General features: G+C 37.1%; 2 protein-coding genes and 1 pseudogene across 5 annotated transcripts in view; 2 read left to right on the forward strand and 1 right to left on the reverse strand.

The window, feature by feature from the left end:
• The first annotated feature begins 1,195 nt into the window (after positions 1–1,195).
• On the forward strand, positions 1,196–3,811 carry LOC149025891 (large ribosomal subunit protein uL11m pseudogene; annotated as a pseudogene). The gene is made up of 2 exons (XR_016171797.1): positions 1,196–1,464; positions 2,765–3,811. The product of XR_016171797.1 is annotated as a large ribosomal subunit protein uL11m pseudogene (transcript).
• A 1,584-nt stretch (positions 3,812–5,395) lies between these two features.
• Positions 5,396–8,939, reverse strand: ACD11 (Glycolipid transfer protein (GLTP) family protein). The gene is made up of 4 exons (XM_089146105.1): positions 8,673–8,939; positions 8,407–8,579; positions 6,243–6,388; positions 5,396–5,924 (listed from the first exon to the last, which is right to left on the reverse strand). Exons 1-4 carry the CDS (start codon positions 8,856–8,858, stop codon positions 5,818–5,820), a joined length of 612 nt encoding a protein of 203 aa, XP_089002231.1. The 5' UTR covers positions 8,859–8,939; the 3' UTR covers positions 5,396–5,817.
• A 5,224-nt stretch (positions 8,940–14,163) lies between these two features.
• Positions 14,164–24,878, forward strand: part of AIR9 (Outer arm dynein light chain 1 protein) — a 56,788-nt gene continuing 46,073 nt past the window's right edge. For 2 of the 3 annotated variants that reach the window (XM_089146106.1, XM_089146108.1), the window contains exons 1-10: positions 14,371–14,619; positions 14,950–15,850; positions 16,306–16,377; positions 20,123–20,188; positions 20,340–20,411; positions 20,513–20,578; positions 20,684–20,746; positions 20,824–20,889; positions 22,780–22,879; positions 23,110–23,211. In XM_089146106.1, the coding sequence (XP_089002232.1) occupies positions 14,987–15,850; positions 16,306–16,377; positions 20,123–20,188; positions 20,340–20,411; positions 20,513–20,578; positions 20,684–20,746; positions 20,824–20,889; positions 22,780–22,879; positions 23,110–23,211 (1,471 nt within the window). In that variant the 5' untranslated portion in view covers positions 14,371–14,619; positions 14,950–14,986. Of the gene's footprint in view, positions 14,289–14,370; positions 14,620–14,949; positions 15,851–16,305; positions 16,378–20,122; positions 20,189–20,339; positions 20,412–20,512; positions 20,579–20,683; positions 20,747–20,823; positions 20,890–22,779; positions 22,880–23,109; positions 23,212–24,878 lie in introns of those variants that run through there. The other variant, XM_089146107.1, reaches the window with a different exon arrangement.

Below are 24,878 nucleotides of genomic sequence, written 5' to 3' on the forward strand. Positions count from 1 at the left end.
AGCCAATAAGGAAGCTTGGACAACATGTTGAAGCCCTGTTGTTGAACCAAGTAAAGAGTTGGAAGTTTTAGGGTGAACATGCCCTAGAAAATGATGGTTTAAGTGCAATACGGATGCTGCAGTGAAGGTGAAGGAATGCTATGTTCAATTAGGTGGGGTGATCCGGGATCAAGAAGGCATGTTCAGAGGAGGATTTGTTATCAAGATTCCTCTATGCCATGTAGTAGAGGCGGAAATGTGCGCAATTGAAGAAAGGGTAAAGGTAGCATTTAGGGTGTAAATTGATAATCGAAATCCGCATCTGTTTAGGGGTATCAGAATCCGTCCGATTATTAATAGGATGCGGATATGGTATATCCCTTTCTTACTGATTATTATATATCCCATAAAATTATCCAATTAAGTTACTTATTATTCTTATTTTTATAAATTTTACTTATGATATGTGACCTTTTTTTTAGATTTTCTACTAAAATAGCTACCAAAGTTGCTAAATTCTTAAATTTCAAACCTAGATCTCACAAATAAAAAGGTAATGATGTAATCAGGTAGTCGAAAACTTGTATTCAATCTATATTCATGCCCATTTAGAAGAATCTACTTAAGAAAATAATTATCCGAGTCCGACAGAATCCGTCCGAGAACCAATAGGATATTATCCGAATCCGTCCGAATATAATAGGATGCGAATATGGATATACCACTATCCGATCCGAATCCGGTCTTTTTTTTTTTTTAATCCGTTTACACCCCTAGTAGCATTGGATATGAGAGCATGGCCTCTCCAAATAGAATCATACTCGCTGAATGCCATAAAGTTATTGGACCCAAAAGTTAACGAGCAAGGATCGATGGGAAGATTAGTTGCTGAAATTCGAAGCCTCTATGCTTCTCGAGGCCATGTTAGATTTGGTCATGTGAGGGGTCAAAATAACATGGCTGCTGATTGGTTGTTTAAGAGGCGGCTAATTGAAAGAGAGAGTCTGATCTTTTTCAATGATCCTCCACAAGAAATGACAGATATCCTCGGAGAGGATTTTCTCAAGAGTTTGTGCTTTAGTTTAATTTGTGATTTTGTTTTCTGGGTCTTTTAACCCCGGTAACAAAACAAGAAAATGCTTTACCAAAATAATACATAATAAGGACTTAAGTAACAATACAGATAAATAAATGGGGTTTTACGAAAATCCAAGAATTTATCAGATTCCATCATTGGCCGGAAACTGCGAAAAGACATTGTAGAAAACTTGTTTTCTGCGCGGGTTTAGGGTTTACTTATTGCTTCCCGTCCATTTCACCTCTCGATCGTGATGACTCGTTTCGAGTGATTCTGACGGCTAAAGAAATTCCTCTTGACTGTGCATTGGATTTGCTGAGCCGGATTCAAAGTATTATTATTCGATCGACTTCACAAAGTTTTTACTTCTCTGCTCTACTACTTACTTCTTCTCGATCATAGATCTGGTAAGATTATCAAAGCTCCTCTTATTCGATTATAACCTGGTGCTTATGATCAAGTTGGTCTTTGAATTGGATTATAACCTGGTTTGAGAGAGATTGCGTTCGTGTATATTGATAAATCGGAGACCCCTCTCTTTCACTTGATCTTCTTCTCTTAGTGACCTGAAAGTGGAAAGCCTAACTCTCTTTCAAGTCTTTGTATTTTGCCTTCTCGATCATACAGTGACTAACTTGGTTTTCTTCCTCTTGTTCTGGTCAATCATTTTAATCCTCTGATTATTTTCTCCCATGTTTCTTCAATTTTGGCTCCGCATCTTGCAGGCTAATTATCTGAGAGGCTGAGAGGTTTTTCTTAATCCTAATTTTTCTTTATTGTCATTTTATCTCTACTGAATTTCTATTGAATGGCTTACTATTTTATTGAAGGTTGCATAATTTGTAAATTTATGGCATCAATTGATGAATTATGTCGTCATATAATTTTCTTTAATTCCTATGGAATGGCCGAGTCTTTTATCCTACATTGGACTTTGGAGCATTATCTTTTAGTCATGCTTATTGATGTTGGATGATTTAGGTTTTTCCTTTTTCTTTTTCCTTTTTTATTAAATTTTTTATCAACAGATGATGTGGAATGATTTATACTGGAAGTTTTAGACATTCGAACTTGTAATAGGTGGGCCTAACAGGTAATCATTAATGTTGGATATTTAGTTGCTTTGAGCATTAGATCCAGGTATTCAAGTATATTTCCTCAGATTATAAGAATATATGCTATCTGTTTCGAATCCACTTTTTCAGAAATCCACCTTCAAAATGCTTCCATCTGTTTTTTGTTTTTGACTCATTTTTCACTTTTTTACTATTTTATTTAACCTTTCATGTATTGTTCTTGGCCATTCAGAATGCATATTGTTGAACTTCCTTTTCTTGCCGTTCAAATTTTGCTTATTAGGATATATGCTTGCATTCTTGAACATATTTTCCGATTGCTGCAAAAACAGAGAAAATAAAACAACTAAAAGCAGTCTTCTTGTTTTCCAATTGAAACAGGAAAATATCATACAGCCACCTTTTTTGTGCTGCTGCATTCTGTGTTATGAGTCATCCCTGTATTTTTGTCTTTCAAATTTATATCATACCATTTTATTAGATATATTCTACAGTGTTTTTTTATGTAGTAGCTGGTGAATACTCTCTTTTAGTAGTTTTGGATGTTTGGAGAATATATTGTGTTGTATTGATGATGTTCAGTACTTAAATCATTCTATTATTATTATTATTATTCGCTTGTATTTTGTAGGTGCAAAATTGTGTTGTAAACCCACTGAACGTCTCATACATATATATTCTTGATTAACAAGGAAAAAAACTCCTTTGCCCATGGCATCTTTAAAAGAGATCCTAACTCGCAAGCCGGTTTCAGCTACAATCCGGCTAACTGTTCCTGCTGCTGGTGCTCGACCAGCCCCACCTGTTGGACCCGCCCTGGGTCAGTATCGTCTTAACTTAATGGCCTTCTGCAAGGACTTCAATGCTCGAACTCAGAAGTACAAACCAGACACCCCAATGGCAGTTACCATCACTGCTTTCAAAGATAACACTTTCGAGTTCACTGTCAAGTCTCCTTCCGTCACTTGGTACCTTAAGAAGGCAGCTGGAATTGAGAATGGAAGCAGTCGCCCTGGCCATGTTGTTGCATCAGTTTTAACTCCGCAGCACATATATGAGATAGCTAAGATTAAACAGTCTGATCCTTATTGTCAGTACATGTCATTGGAAGCAATCTGCAAGTCAATAATTGGAACTGCCAATACCATGGGCATTAAGGTCCAGAAGGAATTAGATTGATTGAAGGATTTGGGTGTTTTTGCAGCGTTTCACCAATTTCTTCTTCTACTTTCAATTCATCATCTTGGAAGAACATATGAGAGTTTGAATTTGTGGTATCCTCCCGTTCATTCTGTTGTACACTTTCATCAATCAATTTGATGATTGATTTTTAACTTGTAAAAAGTGGTGTTTTTTATTTGTGTCTATTATGGCCTGGTCTCTCAAGTTAGGATTCGTTTCAGAAACTTGTTTGGAAGTGCACACAATATGTTTAGATATCTACTGTGTATCAACTGCCTCCTTGAACCAAATTCAATTCTGGTCAAACGAGGATTAGTCCTTGGTTCCCACAGTAAGCTGGAGAAAAACTTAAAAAGTCCAAACACATTGTGGAGGGTTCGCTTAATCTGCCAGAAATGATGAAAGTCCATCCTCAAGCAAAAATTCTCCTTAACCGGTGGATGGATCTATGGATTGTAGGGTAGATTCTTCCTTGTCTCCCTTGCTTGTTTTCCAAAACCCCATTGCCAAAGTGGCTCACTTGATCAGCTAGCCTACTAGGAGTTGGGAGAGTCGAGATGATTCGTGGTTGTTGCTAGAAGAGACTGCTCTTGCTTTCTTATGCTACTTTCTGAGAGAGATGATCATTTATCTGATTTCCCCACATCTTACAAAGACTTTCCTCTAGCATGGGCTTCAAGTTTACCTCTAGATCCTGAGGAGTCTTATGGCTGTTCCTAATCTTGGCCAAGGACTTGCTACATTCAGAGCTATTATATCATGAAAACTGCTTCTTAGTAGAGTTCCTCAAAATGGTGTTGTTCTTAAAATTTTGAGAAAATTACATGGCACTCATTATTTTGAGGTAGTGACCAATATTATCTTCAAAATTACATGGCACTCACATGCATAATCACAAGTTACTCATAGTTAAATTTCTCTATTAAATGGTTAGTAAAATTCTTAAATACCCTTAATCCCATTTAACTCATTTAAAATATAAATTACCCAAATGCCCTTATGATGTAAAATGGCATTATTACCCCCCTCTTCCACCTACCCGTTGTTGAAAACTGCCCACCACCTCCAACAACCCCCGCGGCCCCCACCTTCCTCCCATCCCTTTGCCAGAGACAAATCTGAAGCAAACATAAATAAAGAGGAGAGAAAACAGATCTACGAGGGAAGGTGAGGAGCTTCATAGTCTCGCTGCACAAAGGTCATTCAAGCGGGTTCCTTTGATTCATATGGTGCGAGGTCATGGTTTTGTTCATCACTTTTGTAATTCTTCTCTAAAAAAAAAGAAAGGAGCAATCGGATCTGTCAGGCGAGGAATTGATTTGATCATTGATCTTGTTTTGAATATTTTGTCCTCTCTAATCTTCCTCAATCAAATTGCTAGATTATGAGTGGTGTTCTGCCTAGATGGGATGGAGAAGAATGACCAAATGATTTTGATTTTTTTTGGGACCATAACCCTAGGTTCCTTTATTTATCGTCACACTAGGTCCCATTAAACATAATTGGGCTAATATTGGATATCCACTTATTTAGCCCATACTCAATTAGAAAGCTCTTAAACTTTACTTAATTGATCACTTATTAAGTCCAATTTAAATAGTATAATATAATCCCCATATAAATATATATAGTCTATGATTATGTTATAATTTTCTAGTAAGGTTATGTTTTGTTGCTCACTTCAGTAAATTCTTCTCTCATGAAGGAAAAAGGAAAAAGAAAAAAAAAAAATCCTGGAATAGAAACCTGAAATATGAATAAAGAAGAATGGGGAGATGCAGCTCATGAAGCATCCAAGCTCGTGCGTTCCTCTGTTCTTTGTTTTTGTTTTCTCGCTCCTCTTCCGTCTCTTTAGCTGGGTTTCTTGCCTGAAATACCTAAAGATCTTCACCTCATAAAGGAAGAAAATCTTCTTGTTTACCAAACAAAAAAAAAAGGGAGAAAATCTTCTACTGTGCACATCTCTCTTTTGTGCAAAGCAGTGCAGTTTTATCCCAAAAAAAAGGTTGCTATTAAAGGTTCAATTTTGAATTAAAAAATCTTCAATACTCTTTTAATTTTTAAGTTTTCTCAGCCACTTGTTTGACATATAAGTGCACTGCTGTGAGAAAGTGTGCACAACAAAAGATGTTTTTCCCCTCATAAGCTACCTCTCTTTCATTTTAGCCATTTTCATTTTAAATCTTTCACTTTAAATATCTCTTTCTTTCAATTTTCAACTACTTCACTCACTCAATCCCTCCAATGCTGATGAGTGTTGTGTCGTGGTCCATAAAATACTTGAAAATAAACAAAATTGTGTACCTCCTTACAGCATTATGTTAAAACACGTCAGGAACCAGTCCAAGAAGTACAATAGAGAAGAGTAATCTGTAGATATTTACAGCGGTACCAAGTCAAGTTCCCAGAGACAATGACAAGTTAGTCCATAAGTGTCCATCTGATGGAATTACATGAAAACTTCGTATTTCACCAGTCTATGTCCAGCTGCTACTTAGTCTTTCACCAGTCTATTCCCAGCTGCTTTGAAAGAAACAGATTGTCGATGTACTGAATAACAGCTGCTGAAGCAACGACGTAGTTTTGCATTTGAACCATTGCTGAGGCCTCTGAAAGCATTAAAGAACATAAACGCAGAGAAACATGTTATGACTTATCAGTTAGGGCAACCAGCAGACATATCTACAGTACTAGTTCCCACTTAATTGAACTAAAATCTCAGTGCAAAAGACTAAATTAAGCACCCAATTGAGTTTCATCAATTTTTCACCACTCTTGACCCAACCAACCCAAAGTGCTCCTTTGTTGGTTGGTTGGGAAATTCAAACCCACTATCATGGTTGAGGTGACCTCAGGTCCTCAACCAATCATCAAACCATCCAAATGATGTCATGAAGTCTAACTGAAATGGTTTCAAGGTTACTTACCATCTTCATTCAACTTTTTCAAGAGCTGTGACTTTGTGGGCAGAGCATACATCCCAGCAGCAACGGCTTTTCTGATGACCCAACCGTGATGGGAAGCAAAAACCTGGGCATAAGCAATGGAGGCTGGATCCTTCAAGGAGTTCCCCCTAGCAATGAATTATCCATTTTTAGTAAGTTCTAGGCAATTTTAATCAAAATATCTCAACACGTCAACATAGATCTTATCTACTACAATATGTCTTAGAGACATAAAATGAGGACATGCACTCAACTTGTATTAGTTAAACTCTAAAAGCAGCTACCTACTTATAGCAATTAAACCCAACTTTCAGGAATGTATGAAAGAAAACTCAACCAATCTGACCAAGTTCAGCCAAGTTATGATGACAATATCCACATCACTATAACTGATTATGGAATTGAAGACAGGAGCAAATTTAGAAACAGAGGAGAGACAAATTTTGTCTTAATACAGTGAAGGGAAAATATTGTAAATGGCATAAACAACCCTTAAATTATCAATACAGACGATGCATAGTTGGTTAAAATCTTTCAAGGACTCGAGTGTGAAATAGGTGTATCTGTCTACAAAAGAATCACTGTAAGATGATCGTCTCACAGCTATCAAGAATGAATCAAATGGATTGGTAAGTTTCTCAAACTTTTTGACTCATTCCTGTAGTGCTTGAATTAGAACCACCTAACAGTGGCCCTCTATTCTGTTGAGACTTGTTTCTTGTTTTCCTTCATCTGTCTAAAACTGCAAGTAAGACAGCTCTTGAGAAAGAGGTCAACAGGTCCTTTTCTGCTTGACCACCAGCAAAGTCACCTAAGGAAGCTCCTGGTGCAGTAAGAGGATCTTCATTAAAAGCCAGTCCCATAAGCACCTAGGTGGACAATATGACAACTCATTCTGCCATGAGATTAAATGAGTTTATGATATCTCCTCACAGATTTGCCTTCACTAGATTTCACATTCTCCCTTCATCTTATTAGGATCAAGTTACTATTTGTTAGGTTACTTTCTGGCCTACAGACAGCTATCTTGCTGATACTTCTATTTTGGGGGGGTTGGGGGGGGGGGGGTGGCAGTTAGTGGGTGAGAGGGTTCAAGGTTATGAGTAATTCATGACAAGTTTACCAGCAGCAAAACTGCATAGCTAGTTCTTTAATTATCAATTCTAAGAACAATGACAGGAGGCCAAAACTCTAGCCAGCTCTTTGATGTTACAGTTTTGCTTTGATTTCAATCAAATAGAATTTACTGTTTTCCACAGACACAATACGTGTCCATCACAGATCAAACTGAAGAAAATCATATAGGATTGAGATGCACTTCCTGAAACCAACTGAAATACAAAACAGCATCAACAACAACAAGCCCTTATCCCAACTAAATAGATCGGCTACATGGATTTTTGCCTTCCAATCAGCTCTGTTTGAGGTCATACTAGATACAAGGCCTACACTATGCATATCCTTTCTCACCACTTCTCTTAAGTAACCTTAGGTCTGCCCCTGGTTCTAATTCCTCCAATTTGAAGTAGAAACACTTCTCCGCTCAAGGGCAATGAAGGGCCTCCATTGAATGTAGTCATGCCACCTCAATTGACTTTCTCGTAGGTCGTCATTTATCGGAGGAGCTACTACCAGATCAACTCTAATATGACCATTCATTACTTTATCTATCCTAGTTTTGCCACTCATCCATTTTGGCATCCTCATTTCTACTATATTGATTTTATCCATCTGATGTCTATTAACAGCCCAAAAATTTGTACCATACACCATCGCTGGTCATATAGAGTTGTCCTTATCAAACCAAAAACAAAAAATTTACAACAAAAACCACTGAAGTGCGTGCCGCTAAGTGTCCTGTTTAGATACCAACAACAATCATGTGATTTAAGTATAACCAGTAAGTTCTCTGTAGGCCCTCTGATAGAATAGGTCTCAAAAGTGAATGCCATCAATATCAATATCAATATCAGAAATATTTCAAGCAAATCCGGATTTCCTTTAAGTTGGCATTTGACTATTGTTGTCTTATAGTCAATCCCATATTCCTTCACAAACCATGAAAACGAAGTACTTTAATTTAACTAAGTCCAGCAAACAAGAAGACAACTCAAAACATGCTCTAAACACGAGTTGTGAAACATACTCTGAAGTCTGAATTTTCTCGAAGAGAACCCTGACCATATCGATTCCACGCTTCACTCTGAGGAGGTTTCTAGAATGACTCCCAGCTTTCCTTACACTGTTGTCCGCAACGTCCCGATCCAGTAAAGATTGTAATGTTTCAATTGACTTTGACGCTTCAGCTAGATCATCAACCTGTCACCCACCAACGACGGAAATAAATGTATGAAACAAACACCAAGTCCTGTCTTAAGATTGAAACCTTTTAATAACAGATGAAGGTTGAACCTTTGCTACGTAATCCATCTCTGCGAACTTGAATGCGATACCCAAGCAGCCAAAAAGTGGGGAAACGAGAGAGCAAGCATGAGAGAAAGGCGCAACCTTGACATCTAGGGTTCCTGAATTTACGGTAGCTGCAAGTTCTTTGAATGCCTCTGCAATCTTTGCTAGAGGCTTGTCTTCAGCAGCCATCTCAGGAATTCTTTCCCTCTCTCTCGCCCTCTCGTTTAGCACGAATCAGGGAATAACGGAAACGTTCTCTTCTCTGGTTTGCTTAAGAATTACGGAGAATAACAGAAACGTGAGAATACTTATTCGGGTGAGCTGGACTACAAAAAAGGCATATTCCATCAGAAATTGCACCTCTGATGAAACCAATCCGATGGTAGAAATCACTTGATCAGAATCGTGAAATAAAAAAAAAAAAGGTTAAGTACAGGTTGGGTGCGGAGTCCTCATTAGTGCACCCAAGCCGTCTGATGTGCATCAAATATTCTCCTATTAAAAAGTGTCGCAAAGCATAGTGGGTTGCGATAATGTGAGGGTTAATCTAAATTCACTTGAGGCCTGTGATTAAATCTATTGAGCTTTGGTTCACTTGGTTTGCATTGATTCTGAATTGGCACCTTCATTTTGTGATGAACCGGTGTATAAGAGCTCTCTTTAGTTCATTCTTGCAATGGAAATTAGTGTCAGGTCTCTAGTATTAGGTTTGTCTTCCTCTTCTTCTCTCTGTGGCGTGGTTTTTCCATGGTTTTTGTGCTATAATCTTGTAGTCGAGTGTGGTTTTAGGTGCACTAATGCGAGTATTAGTTGTTGCACACTTGTATTCATTTTTCTTGTAAAAATTAATGGTTACTATAGCGCATTTGGGTTCACAATTGAATCCGGAGAAGTACGGAGATGTAGGTCTTGTTGAGACGTTCAAACTCCATCAACAAACCTCTCTTGCTTTCTTTCTATTTGTATGTGAGTTGTTTGGGTTCACAATCGGGTTTGGGAATCATAGGATACTAGTCCAACAAGAAATGAGGCAATCCTTATTTATTTGTATTTGATCTACCGAGTATTGATCAAGTCTTGAATTTTGATTTATTTGGATAATAACGGGTTTAACAAGAAAAAAGATGGGAGAAGGGAGAAGGGAGAATTTTGTTCACCCACCACTGTGAATCTACTTCAACTTTTAAAGGATACAGCCCTCATAGCAAGAGCAGGGCATTTTGATCACTCTTGGAACAAACAAATGAACACGGGGATAAATATGATCATATTGAAAATCCCTAATTTCCCCACGGGAGCTCTTAGGGGAGACGGAACTAATTTATATAATGCCGCCTTTTTGCCTAATAAGATGATTCCAATCTTACATTTGTCTAATCGGGTACTTGAATTGAAGGTTTAATAAAGTTTCCAACAATAAAAAATATGGGAGAAGGGAGAAGGGATAAAAAAAATTCACCCACCACTATGAATCTACTTCAACTTTTAAAATACAGCTTAAATAGAGGGGCATTATGATAAAATGATCATAGTGAAAATTAATTTGGATTTAGACGAATAATTTATATATGGTTTTTGCCTAATAAATCTCCTCTTACATTTTTCTAATGGGTACCTATATGTATGGCTGGGTCTTTCAATCGAGACAACATCAGAAAACAGTAGGTGTCACCACACTTTTCATAACTTTTTGGCTTTTTTTTTCTGGGTTTTAGGCCTACTCATAGCCATAGACCCATGTTGGGTTTCACCAAGCAAGATTAGATGTCCATTAATACAGGCTTTACAGCCAAGTGAAAAAGTCCAAGCTCTCACTTATTTGCACAAATGGACAAAATCTAACCAACCCTCAACATATTGGGAAAGATTGTGGAACAAGAGATGCTAAGAAGAAAAGTGAGTTCAACTTGCTTTATCTATGTTACATCATGTGGGCCAACCAAATAGGATCCAAGCTGAATTCAAGATGAGGACCCTCACCACTCAATGGAACCTTTTTCTTAAGGTAAATCAGTGCAACAACCAAAAATATAATATTCATTAGAAAAAGGCATTCTCTTTTTGAATATAATTAAGAAATGCTTGTTCAAGAAGCGTTTTCAACCCTTTTTTTAGTATCAATAGATAAAGCAAAATACTTAAACAAAATGTTAACTATTGAAAAGTTTTTTGGAATGTTGTTAGAATGAAATAAATTAGGTATTAAGATTGGTTCGGATGTCAAATGTATGAAAGATACTAGATTGTTAAGTTGATAGATGTTGTATACGTTTTATTTGACAACTTAAGGTGATTATATTTTAAACATTTTCTTTTACTTGAGATTCATCTGGATCAGTTTATACTAAACTATCTCGTCTACATCTTAATAATCATTTTTTATATGACCAGTGATTGAAACCAAAATTGATAAGCCGATGATTTTTATCTAAGAGATTTTTATTTGTTATCAAATTCTTTTAATTGTATTTTTAAGAGAAAAAAAAAAATCATGCCTCAAACTTAAAAGATTTATAATTAATATTATTAAAATAATAATAATAATCAAAAAATTAAAATTCTTTTAGAGTGACCTATGAAAAAAGTATTAAACAAAAAAAAAAAGACCTATAAAAAATAAGGTTGGAGAGAAACATATGAAACAATGATGACTTGTTGAACATGGGCACACATGATAACATGGGGAGCATACCTTACTCGTGCCTTTGTTTAATGCTCGATAATCTCTCTATAGATCTTGTGTTCTGTAATATTCTCTCTAAGATTTTTCTTTTTTTCAAAAAGATATTTTGTGGGTTAAAGATATAAATATATAATTATAATGTAGTTTTGATTTATTTTTTTTGGGTGGCCCCCAACAAGCCCCGCTAATCGGTTGTTCGACCCGGTCGCTGGTGTGGTGGGTGAGTCTCCCAGTGGTAATTTTTTGCATCCACAAGGTTTCGATACCGGAACCTTGCTAAGGTGGACCAAGCTGCTTACCACTTCGACCAACCCCATTGGTATGTAGCTTTGATTTAATTAACATTTGTAATGGATTTTTTATGATTTATAATTTTTTTCCCATGTATATGTATATAAATTAGATGTGACAATATCACCAATGATTGTGCACTTAAGTCTCTATATTTGTATTATTTAATATGAACTCTAAAATCTAATAACTTTTGGTACCAAGCATCAATGGAGTGTTTGATAAGCATTTCTTATCAACATTCCATTCTATGTTAATAATGCATCTTCTCATCTATTCTTTCAACATGTCTTAACAGTTTAATTATCATACAAAAGTTTAATTAAAATATCGCCAAAAAAATAAAAATTTAACTACAGATGTAAGTGAAGACAAATAGTTCACTAGCTGGCATAGTTGTAATTGTTTTGCCGTCGACGTTCACTACTTATTATATCTAGTTGAATGGTGTAATATTGAAAATTACAAAAGATGTACGATATATACATCATACCCTTCTTGGGATACTTTTTTTTTTTTATAATCTCCTTTGATAGTCCTCGTCATGTTCAACCGACTTTGAACATCGAAAATCAAAACCTTACCGTATCAAATTTACACGGTACAGCGGTATGGTTTCGATATTTACAAAAACGGTATGATACTGTTTCAGTACAAAATCAATGCAAAAAACCGTTTAAAACATAGTCTGATTTTGATACGAAATAACCCATTCTAGTTTTGTCATAGGTAAATTAATTTTGAGTCAATAAGTTTTCCTATCCATGTGAATTTTGTAGCTTCCATGTATTGGCTTTATTGCGGTAGATATAACACATAGTGAAGTGTCTATCTAGTTTAAGGCATAAGCTCACTGAATACTATATTTTATTAACTACCCTCAAAGGTCATGGGTGAAATTTTTTGCATGGGAGAACCTTTGTCATTAAACTTTTGCTGAAGATGACAAGTGAACCCAAGGATAAAGCAAGTAAAACTCCAATGATTTAGGATTAGAAGAATTCAAAGACATAATTATTTAGGGCAAAGCCACCAATTCATTGGGTTTTCCTTCTCCTCCCACCTCATTTGCTACAGCTTTTGAGCTTCAACCTTAGGTTGCCATCTCATGAAGAAGAAGCGAAGAAGTTTCAGAGTCGAACTGAAGAGAGTGAAGAGTCTAGCCTTAGAGATGAAATAGGGTAAAAATTATGGTCATTCTAATTCTTAAATTATACACATAACCATTATTTGGTACAATAAATTGTTTTGTGTAGTATAGACTATTGGTATGGTAGTTTATACGGTGTTGGGACATACTGCAGTATGGTTCAATGAAACCAATACCGTACTGTACCAAATTTTGAATGGCATGGTTTGGTACGATTTACATGATTTTAATATACAACTGACAACCTTACCAACCACATGCTGAGACTCACAAAGGGGGGAAAGGGCCAAAGGGGGGTTAAGGCAAATTTCAATCCAGTAAAATTGCATATTAACAAATCATATTATATCATAATTCACATCATGCAAAAATCTGAATGATTAATTCAATGTGTTAGATGACTTACAAATGATGGGGTGCCAAGAAGATCCACAGAAGAAAATACATTTTCTGAAGTGGCGTTGTGCATTACAATAAAAAAGATGTTATATCAATTAACCACAATAGACAAAGCAAAGACGAAAAAATGTCATTTTGAAAGACCAGTCCAACTTAGGATTTCTTTACGATATTATTATTGATATTATTTTTTTTAAGTACAAAAGGGCTTTATTAAGCTAGGGATGATAATATTAATATGCCTCAGCGAGAGTCGAACCCACGACCTCTTCACTAAAAGAAGTGTTGGTTTCAACCACTAGTTTGCATTGGCTTCTTCATAATATTTAATTTCCTCAACAACAGGTAAACTTATTTTTATAAATCCATTAAGAAAAAGGTTATTGTTTCTTATTATAAATACAAGATGACTAAGAGGAATTTGTTGGGTCAGTTAGTAATTTTCTTATTATCCATATTATAAATACAAATTGCCTTTTCACCTAAAAAAATCCGACTGGCGGTGTAAGGCTATAGAGTGAATCGCCTAAGGGATGACTGGTTTTATCGTAAATTCCCCAATAATCAAAATGAAAACTAAAGTTATTGTTCGTGGGATGATATATATATGAGAAAATTAGGGGAGAAAATTAAGGAAGAAAATCAAGCGATCACATCAACGCATTTTGACTTTACGGGTATCATTAAGGAGTGATCATCTTTTTCTTTCGCAAGGATTCGTTCTTCGCCGTGTAGGTGGGCCATGCAAGAGATATGAGATCAAGAGGGATATATTGGTCTTACAAAGTACAGACGTTTTAAAGCTTTTGCTGTTCGCAATTAACGAAAAGCGTTAATGGTGTGGGATAAAAAACTAATTAGTTTGAAAAGAATGGAGGTGCACATAAATAATGATACTTAATGGCTGAGAGTACAATTACATATTTCTAATACAAAAAGTATCGCAGCTACTTTATCGGAAGAATCTTCTGTGCGTTTGGTGTTACAGATTGCATGCGTAACTTGCTGCACGGTTCTGCCCCGCAGAAATGGTGAAGCATTTTTTGATGAACACCGGCACTTCTGGAACGAAGAAAACAGAAGCAAGGACAATTAGGTAAATTCGTCCAAAAGCTTATTTGCGGCGCTTGGTTTCCCTCCTTCTCTTTTTTCTTTATTGCCGCGCGTTTGGTAGATTTATTTTTATTTTTTGGAAAGAATTTTGTAATTCGCTACAGAGCTGCAGAGTCCATAAGCGGGTTTTGCTGCTCGGCCAGCCGGTCCTATCTGTCCCAACAAATTCCTCTTGTCATCTTTTGTGCTCTCTATCTTGCATTGCCGGAAAATAACTTGTATTTTCATTTTCTCCGTCAGTCGTAAAACCCTAAAACAATGGAGCTGTGTAAGCTCTGTTGTTTGATGATCTAGAACTGTAGGAGGTCTCTAAGGTAAGAACGACGGTCTTTTTTCGATTTGAGTTGCTGTTTCTGTGTCTTTTTGGATTTGCATTGTCTGTTGTTTTCATATATTGATATTCACTTAGATCGGCGTAAATTTGCTTAGTTTCCGGTTCAGGTCATGAACTTCATATATGTTTTCGACCTGATCCGTGAAATTGGCAGAGAATCAATTGCTTTTAATGAATTTAAGTGAATTTCGTGAGTTCTGGGATTCTGGTGTGCCTCTTTAAGGTAAAATGTGCTTGATTCTGTAGAGTGTTCTGGTAGAAATGGTTTTCTTGAAGGAAGGCTTGTTTATATTGTGTTTGGGTGTCACAGTTCTTTGGTGTAGCGGAGACCGGCACTACTGGGCCAGATGGAAAGTCAGTCAGTCGGCAGTGGTGAGGATCAAGTGGAGAAGGCTCAACCTTCACAATTGCCGAACCAGTCTCCTGTTAGTTCAGCTGAAAGTTTTAAAAGATCTTCAAAAATTGCAAACCCTGGTATTAAGCCGGGGAATAGAACTTCAGGACCGGCGGCATTGAGCAGAAATAGAGTGGAGGGAGGCAGACTATCTGATTCCAGTGCGAATGGGGTTAAATCCACCGTATCTAGGTCTTCTCTTACTTCAAATGCAGCTTCTTCCGCTTCATCGAAGAGAAGGAATAGCACCGGCGTCGTGCCGGATAAGCCATCAGTATCTGTTCCTAAGAGAACGGACAATGCGAATTTAGTGACAGGAAATAGGAGTAGTTCTTCTTCAGCTACGGAACCTTTAAGGCGATCTCTGACAGAAACTAGGCGGGCTTCCCTGCCTTCAGCCGCCTCTAAAGCTTCTAGTACGGGAAGCATTTCCGAGACAAAGAAGAATTCTCCAGTTTCATCCGTCTCAAGAATTTCTCGGGTGTCCCCAAAATCTGATGCTAGCAAGCTAGATTCTGTTAAAAAGCCCTCTCTGAGGCCGTCGTTGTCACTTTCTTCTTCTTCTTCTTCAAAAAAACTTCTTTCTTCATCGTTGGACAGTAGCGGCAGCAGCACCATTAGGAGAAGTGTTTCTAAGGTTTCTTCACCATCCACTCGTTCACCTTCATTTTCTAGTGGATCCAAGATTGGGTCTTTGTCGGCATCGGTAGATAAGGGTTCCTCATTATCTGGTCGAAGGAAGGCATCCACTCCAGATAGTCGCGATTCCCGCTTCATTCTGCTCCCACAGGTCGAGATCAAAGGGAGTGATGATGTGGTAAGCATTCTGGTCAGAAAACTTGTTGAAGGTCTTATTGTCTGATGAACAGACTTTCGAGTGTACTGTAATAAAGAAAAGGAAAACAGAAGGTTATTTTTATTCAAGAGGAACTTGGGGTTCTCTTTTGGCATTCTTCTTTGGACCCTTATTCTCCATTTTCTTTTGAAAATCCAGTTTCTTATCTAGCTCTTGAATGTTAATGATGTTGCTTGCGAAGGTGTAATTTTGACTCTCATATACTAGTTTACACCTTAACCTTGAAAGCCTATTGCTAAGGTACCCTTTTATGGATTTCAAGTCGGGGTTTTCTTTATTATTTATCCTTGACTAATTATCATTTTGTAGTCGGGTTTTTTAAATTAATACTTTCTGTAGAAGTTGGGAGAAAATTCTAATTGGAGATACTTCCTGTTTCATATTAATTGAGTATGTATTTTCTTGTTGTTTTTCAGAGGTTGGATCTTAGGGGGCGTAGAGTTCGGAGTCTCAATGCCAGTGGATTGAACCTCTCTGATAATCTAGAAGTAAGTATCCTATTTCACTTTAATGGATATTTAACTCTCAGGTGATATCAATCAAATGTGGTTTGGATAAACATCTGGTTGAAATATATATATAGATGTGGTTGAAGACTTGCCTCAACAAAGTCTTACCTCAAGTACCCTGGGTTCTGACGAGTTCAGGTTCTAGGAAGAATCTGGAAACAGAGTAACTTCAACTATACCAAGATCAATAGAACCTCGGTAGGAAACATATTGGACAGATTGGAGGTATGATAGGAGAAAGCAGAAAAGACAGAGTTTAATGATCATATGTAGCCCAAAATTAGGTAAGCGTATAGCTTTATCAGTCCCATAACTACTAAACGAATCTTGGGAATTAGACATAAATATGGGTGATTCCCAAGTTGTTGAAGTTTTCAGCTAACCTCAAACCTCAAGAACTGAGATTCTATTTCTAGAATTTCTGAAATAATTTTATAACGGAATTTTAGAAGCATAGATCTGAATTTGAGAAGATGGAGAACAACCTTTAATATGAGATTAACGTGAAGAATGCAGAGGAACAGAGAGAGCAAAAGAAATTAGGGAAACAAGATGGAGATAAGGAGAACACATTGAAAAGCTATCAACATTTCACAATATCTTAAATAAACTCAATCCTGTTATTTAGATTGTCTTAACCGATATGGAGTATGCATTTATATAACCTTTTAAAATTTCCTGAACCAACTTGATGTATGAAGGCTTGTGACAATGAAACCTACAAAAATAAAAGTCCAGCCTGTAATATTTCTATCCAAAGCTTGTTATCAGCCTTTTGGAGTGTTGGACTACCACTTGCCCCCTTTTAGACCTTTTTAGACTTATGTCTAGCACCCATATGGGAATAGAATCTTATGCAACTGCATCAGAGTGGTTATATCCTGTTCTCCAATCAAACACAACCACATTGTTATGTCTCATAGCCTGTTCAACACCTTGTCTGAGTGCTATGAGACATAATTATGCAACAAATATATTTCAAAAATAGTTAAACGACTTAAAAATTTCTACTGTGAACCGCAAGATACAGTGAATTGTTCACACTGCATATTACGTAGCACCCGACTCAAGTACAATGAATAACATACCATTACCATTCGTAGACACCTTACCACTTTATCCTTCCCTGACTCACTCAACCTAATTTTGGCAGTACAATACCTTGAGTATGTATCTTTCTGCAAAGGATGTTGAGATTTTCGATGTATTTGAGATTCAAAAGCATCCTAGGTTTTGGTCAACTTGCTCAAAACTGTGCATTTTTGTGTCTCATATGCATTTGTCTTGATAAGGTCAATTTTAAAATGTCACCAAGTTTTTGCACTGTGATCCCATATTTCTAAGGTGGTCATGATGCAGGTCCAGCACAGAATTAGCCTTTTTCCTTTGAAATCAACCTATGGTTGATAGATTTGGTTGTTGGCATTCATTTCATATGTTAATGTAGTCATGGTCCTATTCTTATGGGCCCATAACTCTAGTGTATCGACCAATTATGAAAATAGGTTATTTTATGTGTCTTTAATTAAGTCAGGTCTATTTAGAGTGATACACATTGATTAAAGACCTTATCAGGGACCTGATACACGTTAATTAATTAGACCTTATTAGGGTGGCACATATTATTAGAGTTATATTTCAATTCATTTTTCTATTCGAGTGCCTGGTTACCACTTGTTGATGATGATGCCTTGCCCTTCCAAAGTTTGTTCATGAGACCAATGTTTTTGGTCTCCACGTCTAATTTTCCCCCTTTGATGATTAAAAAAAGCTTATCAATATGGAATGATCTACACTGTGGAAGATCACAGATTTGAACCCACTCTTAAGATAAAAATACAACAATTTTAGTCCTCCTTTAGTGTTAGGCAAGACATCTTTTTTGCAATAATGTATTTGTTTTAAAGAACTCTTAGATTTTGCAGATATGCCAAAATCTGAAACAAATTTTGGATCCTTTGATGTTATATTGGAATTCGAAACCTTGCTATATTTCTGAGAACCCCTAAGACCAGGGATGTAACTGGGAAATCCTTGGGTTATTATGTCCTTTAAACCTTAGGCTAGAACTGGACTGGGGTATTCTCTTTTGATTCTATGTACCCTTGTTAGGTTGCTAAAAGGGAAGTTCGGAATCTTGGTCTCAACCAGTCCTGAAACTGAAACATGCCAGCTTTTGACCATATCTCAGTTGAAACCTGGTAATTTCTTTAGGCCAGCCAAGTCAAAAAGTTGGTTTTGAAGCCCAGGAGGTGTTCTTTTGCTCGGGTTTTTGCTGTGCTGCCTATTGTTAACATTTTCAATCCACTCCATGCATCAGTTTCGAAGGGCGGGCTTGGCGCAATGGTGGAGTCTCTCCATTGTGCGCTGGAGGTCGCGGGTTCGAATCGGCCTCTCTGCAAAGCAGGGGTAAGGCTGCCTAGAAAGTCCCTTCCCCAGACCCCACAGTGTGGGAGCTTCGGCACTGGGCATGGTAGAAGATCTCGCTCTCGAGAGAGATCTCGCCACCTTGAAAAAGAGAGATCTTGACCATCTCGGTGAGATCTCGGTCGAGATATACAATTTTTTGGCGTCAACTCGGTGGCCCATCTCGGTGGGTTTTAGGGTCCTAATTGGGTTGAAACTTGGTATTTAGCTTATTTAAGGCCTTTTGAACATGTTGGTGGGCTTGGATTTGTCAGAAACAACCCTATGTATGATTTCTAAGTCTACCCATAGTGTGAAACCGAAATGTAGTAGGATTAGGGAATGCAATATTATACAACATGTAATATAGAACCTTTAAAGCATATAAATGAAAAGCAAGTATATCAAATGCATCAACTAACTTAAATGTTATCAAAATTCCATCCATAAGAGTATCACAATCTCAATTTTCAAGAATAAAATAAATATGCAACCATTAGAAATTCTATATAAGTCATTAAATCATAAATTCATAAGACAAGTAGAGAATGATTGATCTTCCTTCTTGTAGATGTGCTAAGAGTAGTTGCAAGTGAAAATTCAGCCAAAATCCACAAAAAAAGGCAAAAATTAAGAGTTACAGCGAGATCCAGGGCGAGATATGGCGAGATCTCGAGCGAGATATCCCAACTCGCAGATCTCGACCTCCATCTCGTCTCGCCAATGTGAAAAAACGAGATATCTCGCGAGATCTCCCACCATCCCATTGGGTACGCCCTTTTCCATGCATCAGTTTCGCATAAAAGCATTTAGTAAAGTGATATTTGGGCCAATTAATTTTAAGAGCTCTTATTTTTCGTTCTTTTTTGTTTCCATTTTCTTCTTCTTCTTCTTCTTTTTTTTTTTTTTTTTTTGGGCGGGGGGGGGGGGGGAGTGGAGGGTGGGTGAAGTTTTATCTGAGTGTTGTTTGAAAGGCTATTTCACCTTCAGTTGGCGTCCAAGTTAATTATGAAATTTATAGCCAAAGATTGAAGATTATGTTTGTGATGATTTATAAAAAATAGGAAATGCCTGTCTGATGATCTGTTTTGAGAGTTATCTCCTAGTTAAGGGTCTGGAGTTTATAGGTTTTCTTCATACTAAGGTTTATGATACCAGGAATGTTTTACTATATTACCTTGGAAAACCATACTTTTTTGAAAGTGAAATTACTTGGAAATCCTTAGTGTGGTTCCTCTTTCTTGTTTATGCATATTTCTATTGCTTTGTTCATTGCCCCTTAGCTGTTCTGCGGTATATTGACACCATCCTATTGTAGTTTGTTTATCTCAGGGACAACCTGTTATCATCGTTGGCAGGAATTGAAATTCTGAAGCGGGTGAAGGTTTGTTTACACAGTTTTGTGGCCGAAAATTTTTAGTCCTCGTAGTTCCGTGTCCAGTGCGTCCACACTTTTCTCTGGACATATTTTTTTGTTGACAGTTCTTGCCTTGCGTGCTCATAATTCTCTTACTGATTAGACTTTTTGTATCCAGGTTCTTGATTTGAGCTTTAATGATTTCAAGGGTCCTGGATTTGAGCCACTTGGAAATTGCAAATTCCTGCAGGTTTGTGATTTGCATCTCCAGTGTCTGCAACTGCCGGTTAAGATTTATTTTGCATGTCAAGTTCATTCTGAAAAATGGTCTGGAATGTGTTATTCATGCAGCAACTTTACCTTGCTGGGAATCAAATCACATCTCTTGTGAGCCTTCCTGAACTTCCTAATTTGGAGGTACATTTAATACTTTTTGCATGTTTTTATTCATAATTACTGCTTGGATTGGTTGAAATATCAAAACTTGACTATTGGTTTTCAATTATTATTTTTTGGTTCCAGTTTCTGTCAGTTGCTCAAAATAGGTTAAGATCTCTTGCAATGGCAACTCAACCTCGACTTCAGGTACATTCATTTATCCATGTGGTATGAGGCCTATATTTTCTGTTTTTAATTCATGAACAATTTTTGGTCTTCCAAAGGTATTAGCTGCCAGCAAGAACAAAATATCAACTCTGAAGGGCTTCCCACATCTACCTGTTCTTGAGGTAAGCTTCTCTCATCCTTTTAGACACAGTGATCTAGTATCTTATATTGGTAGTTTTTATCGGTTGGAACTTCTAATTCTATTTTTGGTGTGGTGGGCCAAATGTCAAAGTACCTACCTCATGTTTGAGTATATCTCCCCCCTCCCCCCCTTTCCTTCAAACTACTACCTTTGAAATTCAAGGTTTCAAGATAGAAGTACATGGATGCCATTATTGATCGTGTCGCTAACCAATTAAAAATAAAATCCTATACTAATCTAGCAAGCAGAAAGTACGGAGTCGAACTATGGGGAACTAAAAGGCTAAGTTACTAAGATTGAATTCAACAAAACTAATTTAAACTAAATCTATTAATTAATGCAAAAACGTTAACTATGAGTATGTGAAGATCTTTGGGATTTCGAATCCCCAATGCTTTTCCCTAACCGATAAAACTCTACACTTCAAAGTAAATTAGGGATGGTCTTCCTAGATATGCCATATCTTCGCAAGACTATCGTCCTTCGCGGAAGCTTGGCACGCTTAGTTCGCTGAGCTATAGAACATCTTTGGCTAAACTCAAACACAATCAACTAGAAGAGATAAAACAATCAAATTAATGAAATAAGCATGGTTCATCTACATCCCAAAGAAAAGGAACTAGCTACTCATTATTACAAAGTTCATAAGAAAAATAAAGATGAAACATAGGGAGAGAGAGAGAGAGAGATGTGGTCTTCTTCTTCAGCAATGAGAGAGATCAGAGCCGCATTCGCCGTCTTCTCTTCTTTGTGGTTGGCTTCTCTTTTATGTCTCCCGCACACAATGAATCCCCTCTCTTTACCCATAGATTCGACCTTTATTCTTTCGGAATTTGGAAAAACTCAAAACTGGAAAGTTGTAGATATTTTCAATATCGTTCCATAGCATCTTGAATCATCGAAATCCAAGCTCATACGAGAGAGATATGCCCAAAATACTGAATGTAGGTCTGTTTACCCGATTTTCAGATTTATTACCAATTTTGTTCCTTAGACCTCCACCTATTTCCAATTTGGCTAAGATCTCACTTTTCATGATTTCTTGAGCAGCAAGATTGAATGCCATGATTTAAAATCCACCAATATCTAATATATTTGCCAACGTTACTCCATATTATCTCTAGTATCCAAAATCTCCTTATTCCTGAAAAATACACAAAAATACTCAATTAGCTCTCTTTAATTAAATAAGTATGGGGAATTAAATCAAATAAATAATGGTAAATGCATGCTTATCAATTATGCAATGTGGCAGAGTGATTGTACTAAAGTTGCAACATGATTGGTGGAAATGATACTTTAGTATATGATTATGTAGAAGACTTTTCTCCTGTGGTCCTAATTGATGAATATATGGATACATTTGGAACTGTTGATACTTGATTTGGCTTTTTGCCTTTTGGCATGCTCTTTGTCTCACTTCATCAATGAGTTGGCTACTTGGGAAACCTGAAGGGTGAATAGCCGTTACATTTTCACTTGTGAGCCTAAACTTGAAGTTATTTATTAATGGTTCTACGGGAAGGGTTTTTTTTTTTTGGGGTGTGTGTGTGTGTGGGGGGGGGGGGGGGATGAGTTTGAAAAGTTGAGTTGGAAGAAATACTCGACTTATGGAGAGATCTGAAAGTTGAATTGCACTCTTCTTGTGAAATTCTCATAGTAGAATGAATGTCTTTCCAACTTGGGTCACATGACATGTCTAATTTGTATTACTATGCTGAAGTTCCACCTTTTCATGTGTTGAAGACATCAGACCAGATAGATATCATAGAGGATCAAATAATTTAACTTATTTGATCAATACTGAATTCCTTTAATATTTGTTCAAAGATCGAACAAAATCCTTAACCAGTGTTAACATACTCTGCAGCATTTAAGGGTGGAGGAAAATCCTATTCTTGGTATGTCTCACTTAGAAGCAGCTTCGATATTGCTCGTTGGCCCTACTTTGAAAAAATTCAATGATAGAGGTAATCTTGCTATGCTTGGCGGAGTCTATATATTTAGCTTCATTGTTTACAAGTGAACTTCTTTTTCTCGAGAAAACTGTTGTTTTCTATCTCAGCCTCAGGTACTGCTTTTTTTGTCAAGTTCATTTCATAATTCGGGAGCATATATTCACCCTATGCCTCTTTTGTGAGTTATAAGAAAGTCTTCTCATAGTGGATTTCATTTTGAAAAAAAATAAAATGGCATGCAGATCTTTCTCGTGAAGAGGTCGAAATCGCCAAGAGGTATCCTGCTCACACTGCTTTATGCATCAGAGAGGGGTGGGAGTTTTGTCGCCCAGAGCTTGTTGCTGGTAAGTTCCCTTCCCCACCCTTTTCTTTCCCTTTTTGCGCTGTTTAACTTCTTTTGGATTTTTAGTACAATACAAGTGATTCACAACTTTGTTATCTGAGTTGGATAATTATTGTTGTTTTCACATTGATGCAATTTCCATTTCTGTTTTCCCGTTGAATGGAATAGTAACCAGTACCTTCTCCCTCTCCTAGATAGGCACTGTTTGAACCATTTCAAATGTGTCTGTTATGTAACTTGTTGGTAAAAACCCTTGGATAACCAAATTTATCCATTGGATGACAAACTTACCTCGAAGGTATTCTATGTGAACATTTGTTCACCAAAAGCTCAAACTAGATGGTGGCAATGGATTGGGTAGGTGATGAAAGCAAAAGATTTTTATTCAGTAATATAGCCTGAAACCAACCTATTACTCAGGTTGAGAAGTTCTATTCTAACCCAGGAAAATTGGATTAAGAAGGATTTTTATTTTGTTTTTTTTGGGGAAAAGGGGGGGGGGGGGAGGGTGTGTTGTTTGGGTTGGCAGGTTGAGTCTGAGGTATGAGGTTAGTTCTCAGCATGACCGAGCAGTTTCTGTGATCAAGTAGAAGTTTCCAAGAAAAACCTGCATGACGGGGTTGCCAGGTTCGGTCTGAGGGTTAGGTCCTCTATTTTGATTGTCACCTGTAGCTTTGAATGTGCTCTTCTAATTTCCGTTTACTCCATGGAATTCTAAGAAAACTGCTTAGAGCTTGAAAATGCTGATGGTGAAACCCTGCGACTGCTGATACCTTTGAATCAATTACTGAGTTAAATGCCTTCAATTGAACACCAACTCTTGGCAGCAACCTTAATGCATTCACTCAACACATACACAGAGAGAGAGGAGGAGAGAGAGAGAGAGAGAGAGAGAGAGAGAGAGAGAGAGAGAGAGAGAGAGAGAGAGAGAGAGAGAGAGAGAGAGAACGAATAGCATTTATAGAATCTGAAGATGAATGTAAATGGCTAATGCAATTAACTCACACAACAGAGGTTGATTAACAGAACTCCATCACATAACTCCCCCAGACCTGAATATACTTTCAGCATGCCCCAACCATGGGTCTTTTCCTTCCTCAAGCAAGCTTGCTCCAACCAAGGGTCTTCACCTTCCTCAAGCAAGCTTACCCAACAAAACACAATTCAATCCCTCCCTTTCCCTTACTTCCTGTTCCCTAATATAACTTTCAAAATCCTAACTTTCCTTTCCATGTAGGCCAACATGAGAGTGGGTGCTCCCAGATAGGACCATGCCACCTGTCGCTGCAGCTGTGTTTCTTGTGAGATGCCAGTGTTCTAGCACTTACAAGAATCTTAGTAGCAAATCTCAGTGTCCTAATTCAATATCAATTTTTTATTCTCTCAAGTGAGACCATGGAGGACAAGCATTTGGAAGGAATTGTGTTTAATATTACAGTTTGTGGACTATATCTCTTGAACTTATGGTATCATTGTTTTCTGCTAGATTAATACAAAACTTGAAATGGAAGATTCACTTCTTTGCACATTTATGTGCATGTATACACTAATGTATGGACTTCTGCATGAAATTCATGGGAGGATTCAGACATCTAATCTATGATCGAAATGATTTTTGAAAGTTCCTTGGGTGGATTCACAGATGTTAGAACCAATATCTGGTCTTAG

This window comes from Hakea prostrata, chromosome 2, assembly GCF_041222555.1.
Source record: "Hakea prostrata isolate BN-2017 chromosome 2, UWA_Hpros_2, whole genome shotgun sequence".
In the NCBI taxonomy this organism is placed as follows: Eukaryota; Viridiplantae; Streptophyta; class Magnoliopsida; order Proteales; family Proteaceae; genus Hakea; species Hakea prostrata.

Excerpts from the sequence above, each read along its gene's own strand:
- ACD11 (XM_089146105.1), bottom strand. The coding sequence starts at position 8,858 with ATGGCTGCTGAAGACAAGCCTCTAGCAAAGATTGCAGAGGCATTCAAA. Across the intron at positions 8,580-8,672 it reads AGATGGATTACGTAGCAAAG|GTTGATGATCTAGCTGAAGC; the intron begins GTTCAACCTTCA and ends GGTGGGTGACAG. Across the intron at positions 6,389-8,406 it reads GAGAAAATTCAGACTTCAGA|GGGGAACTCCTTGAAGGATC; the intron begins GTATGTTTCACA and ends ATTCATTGCTAG.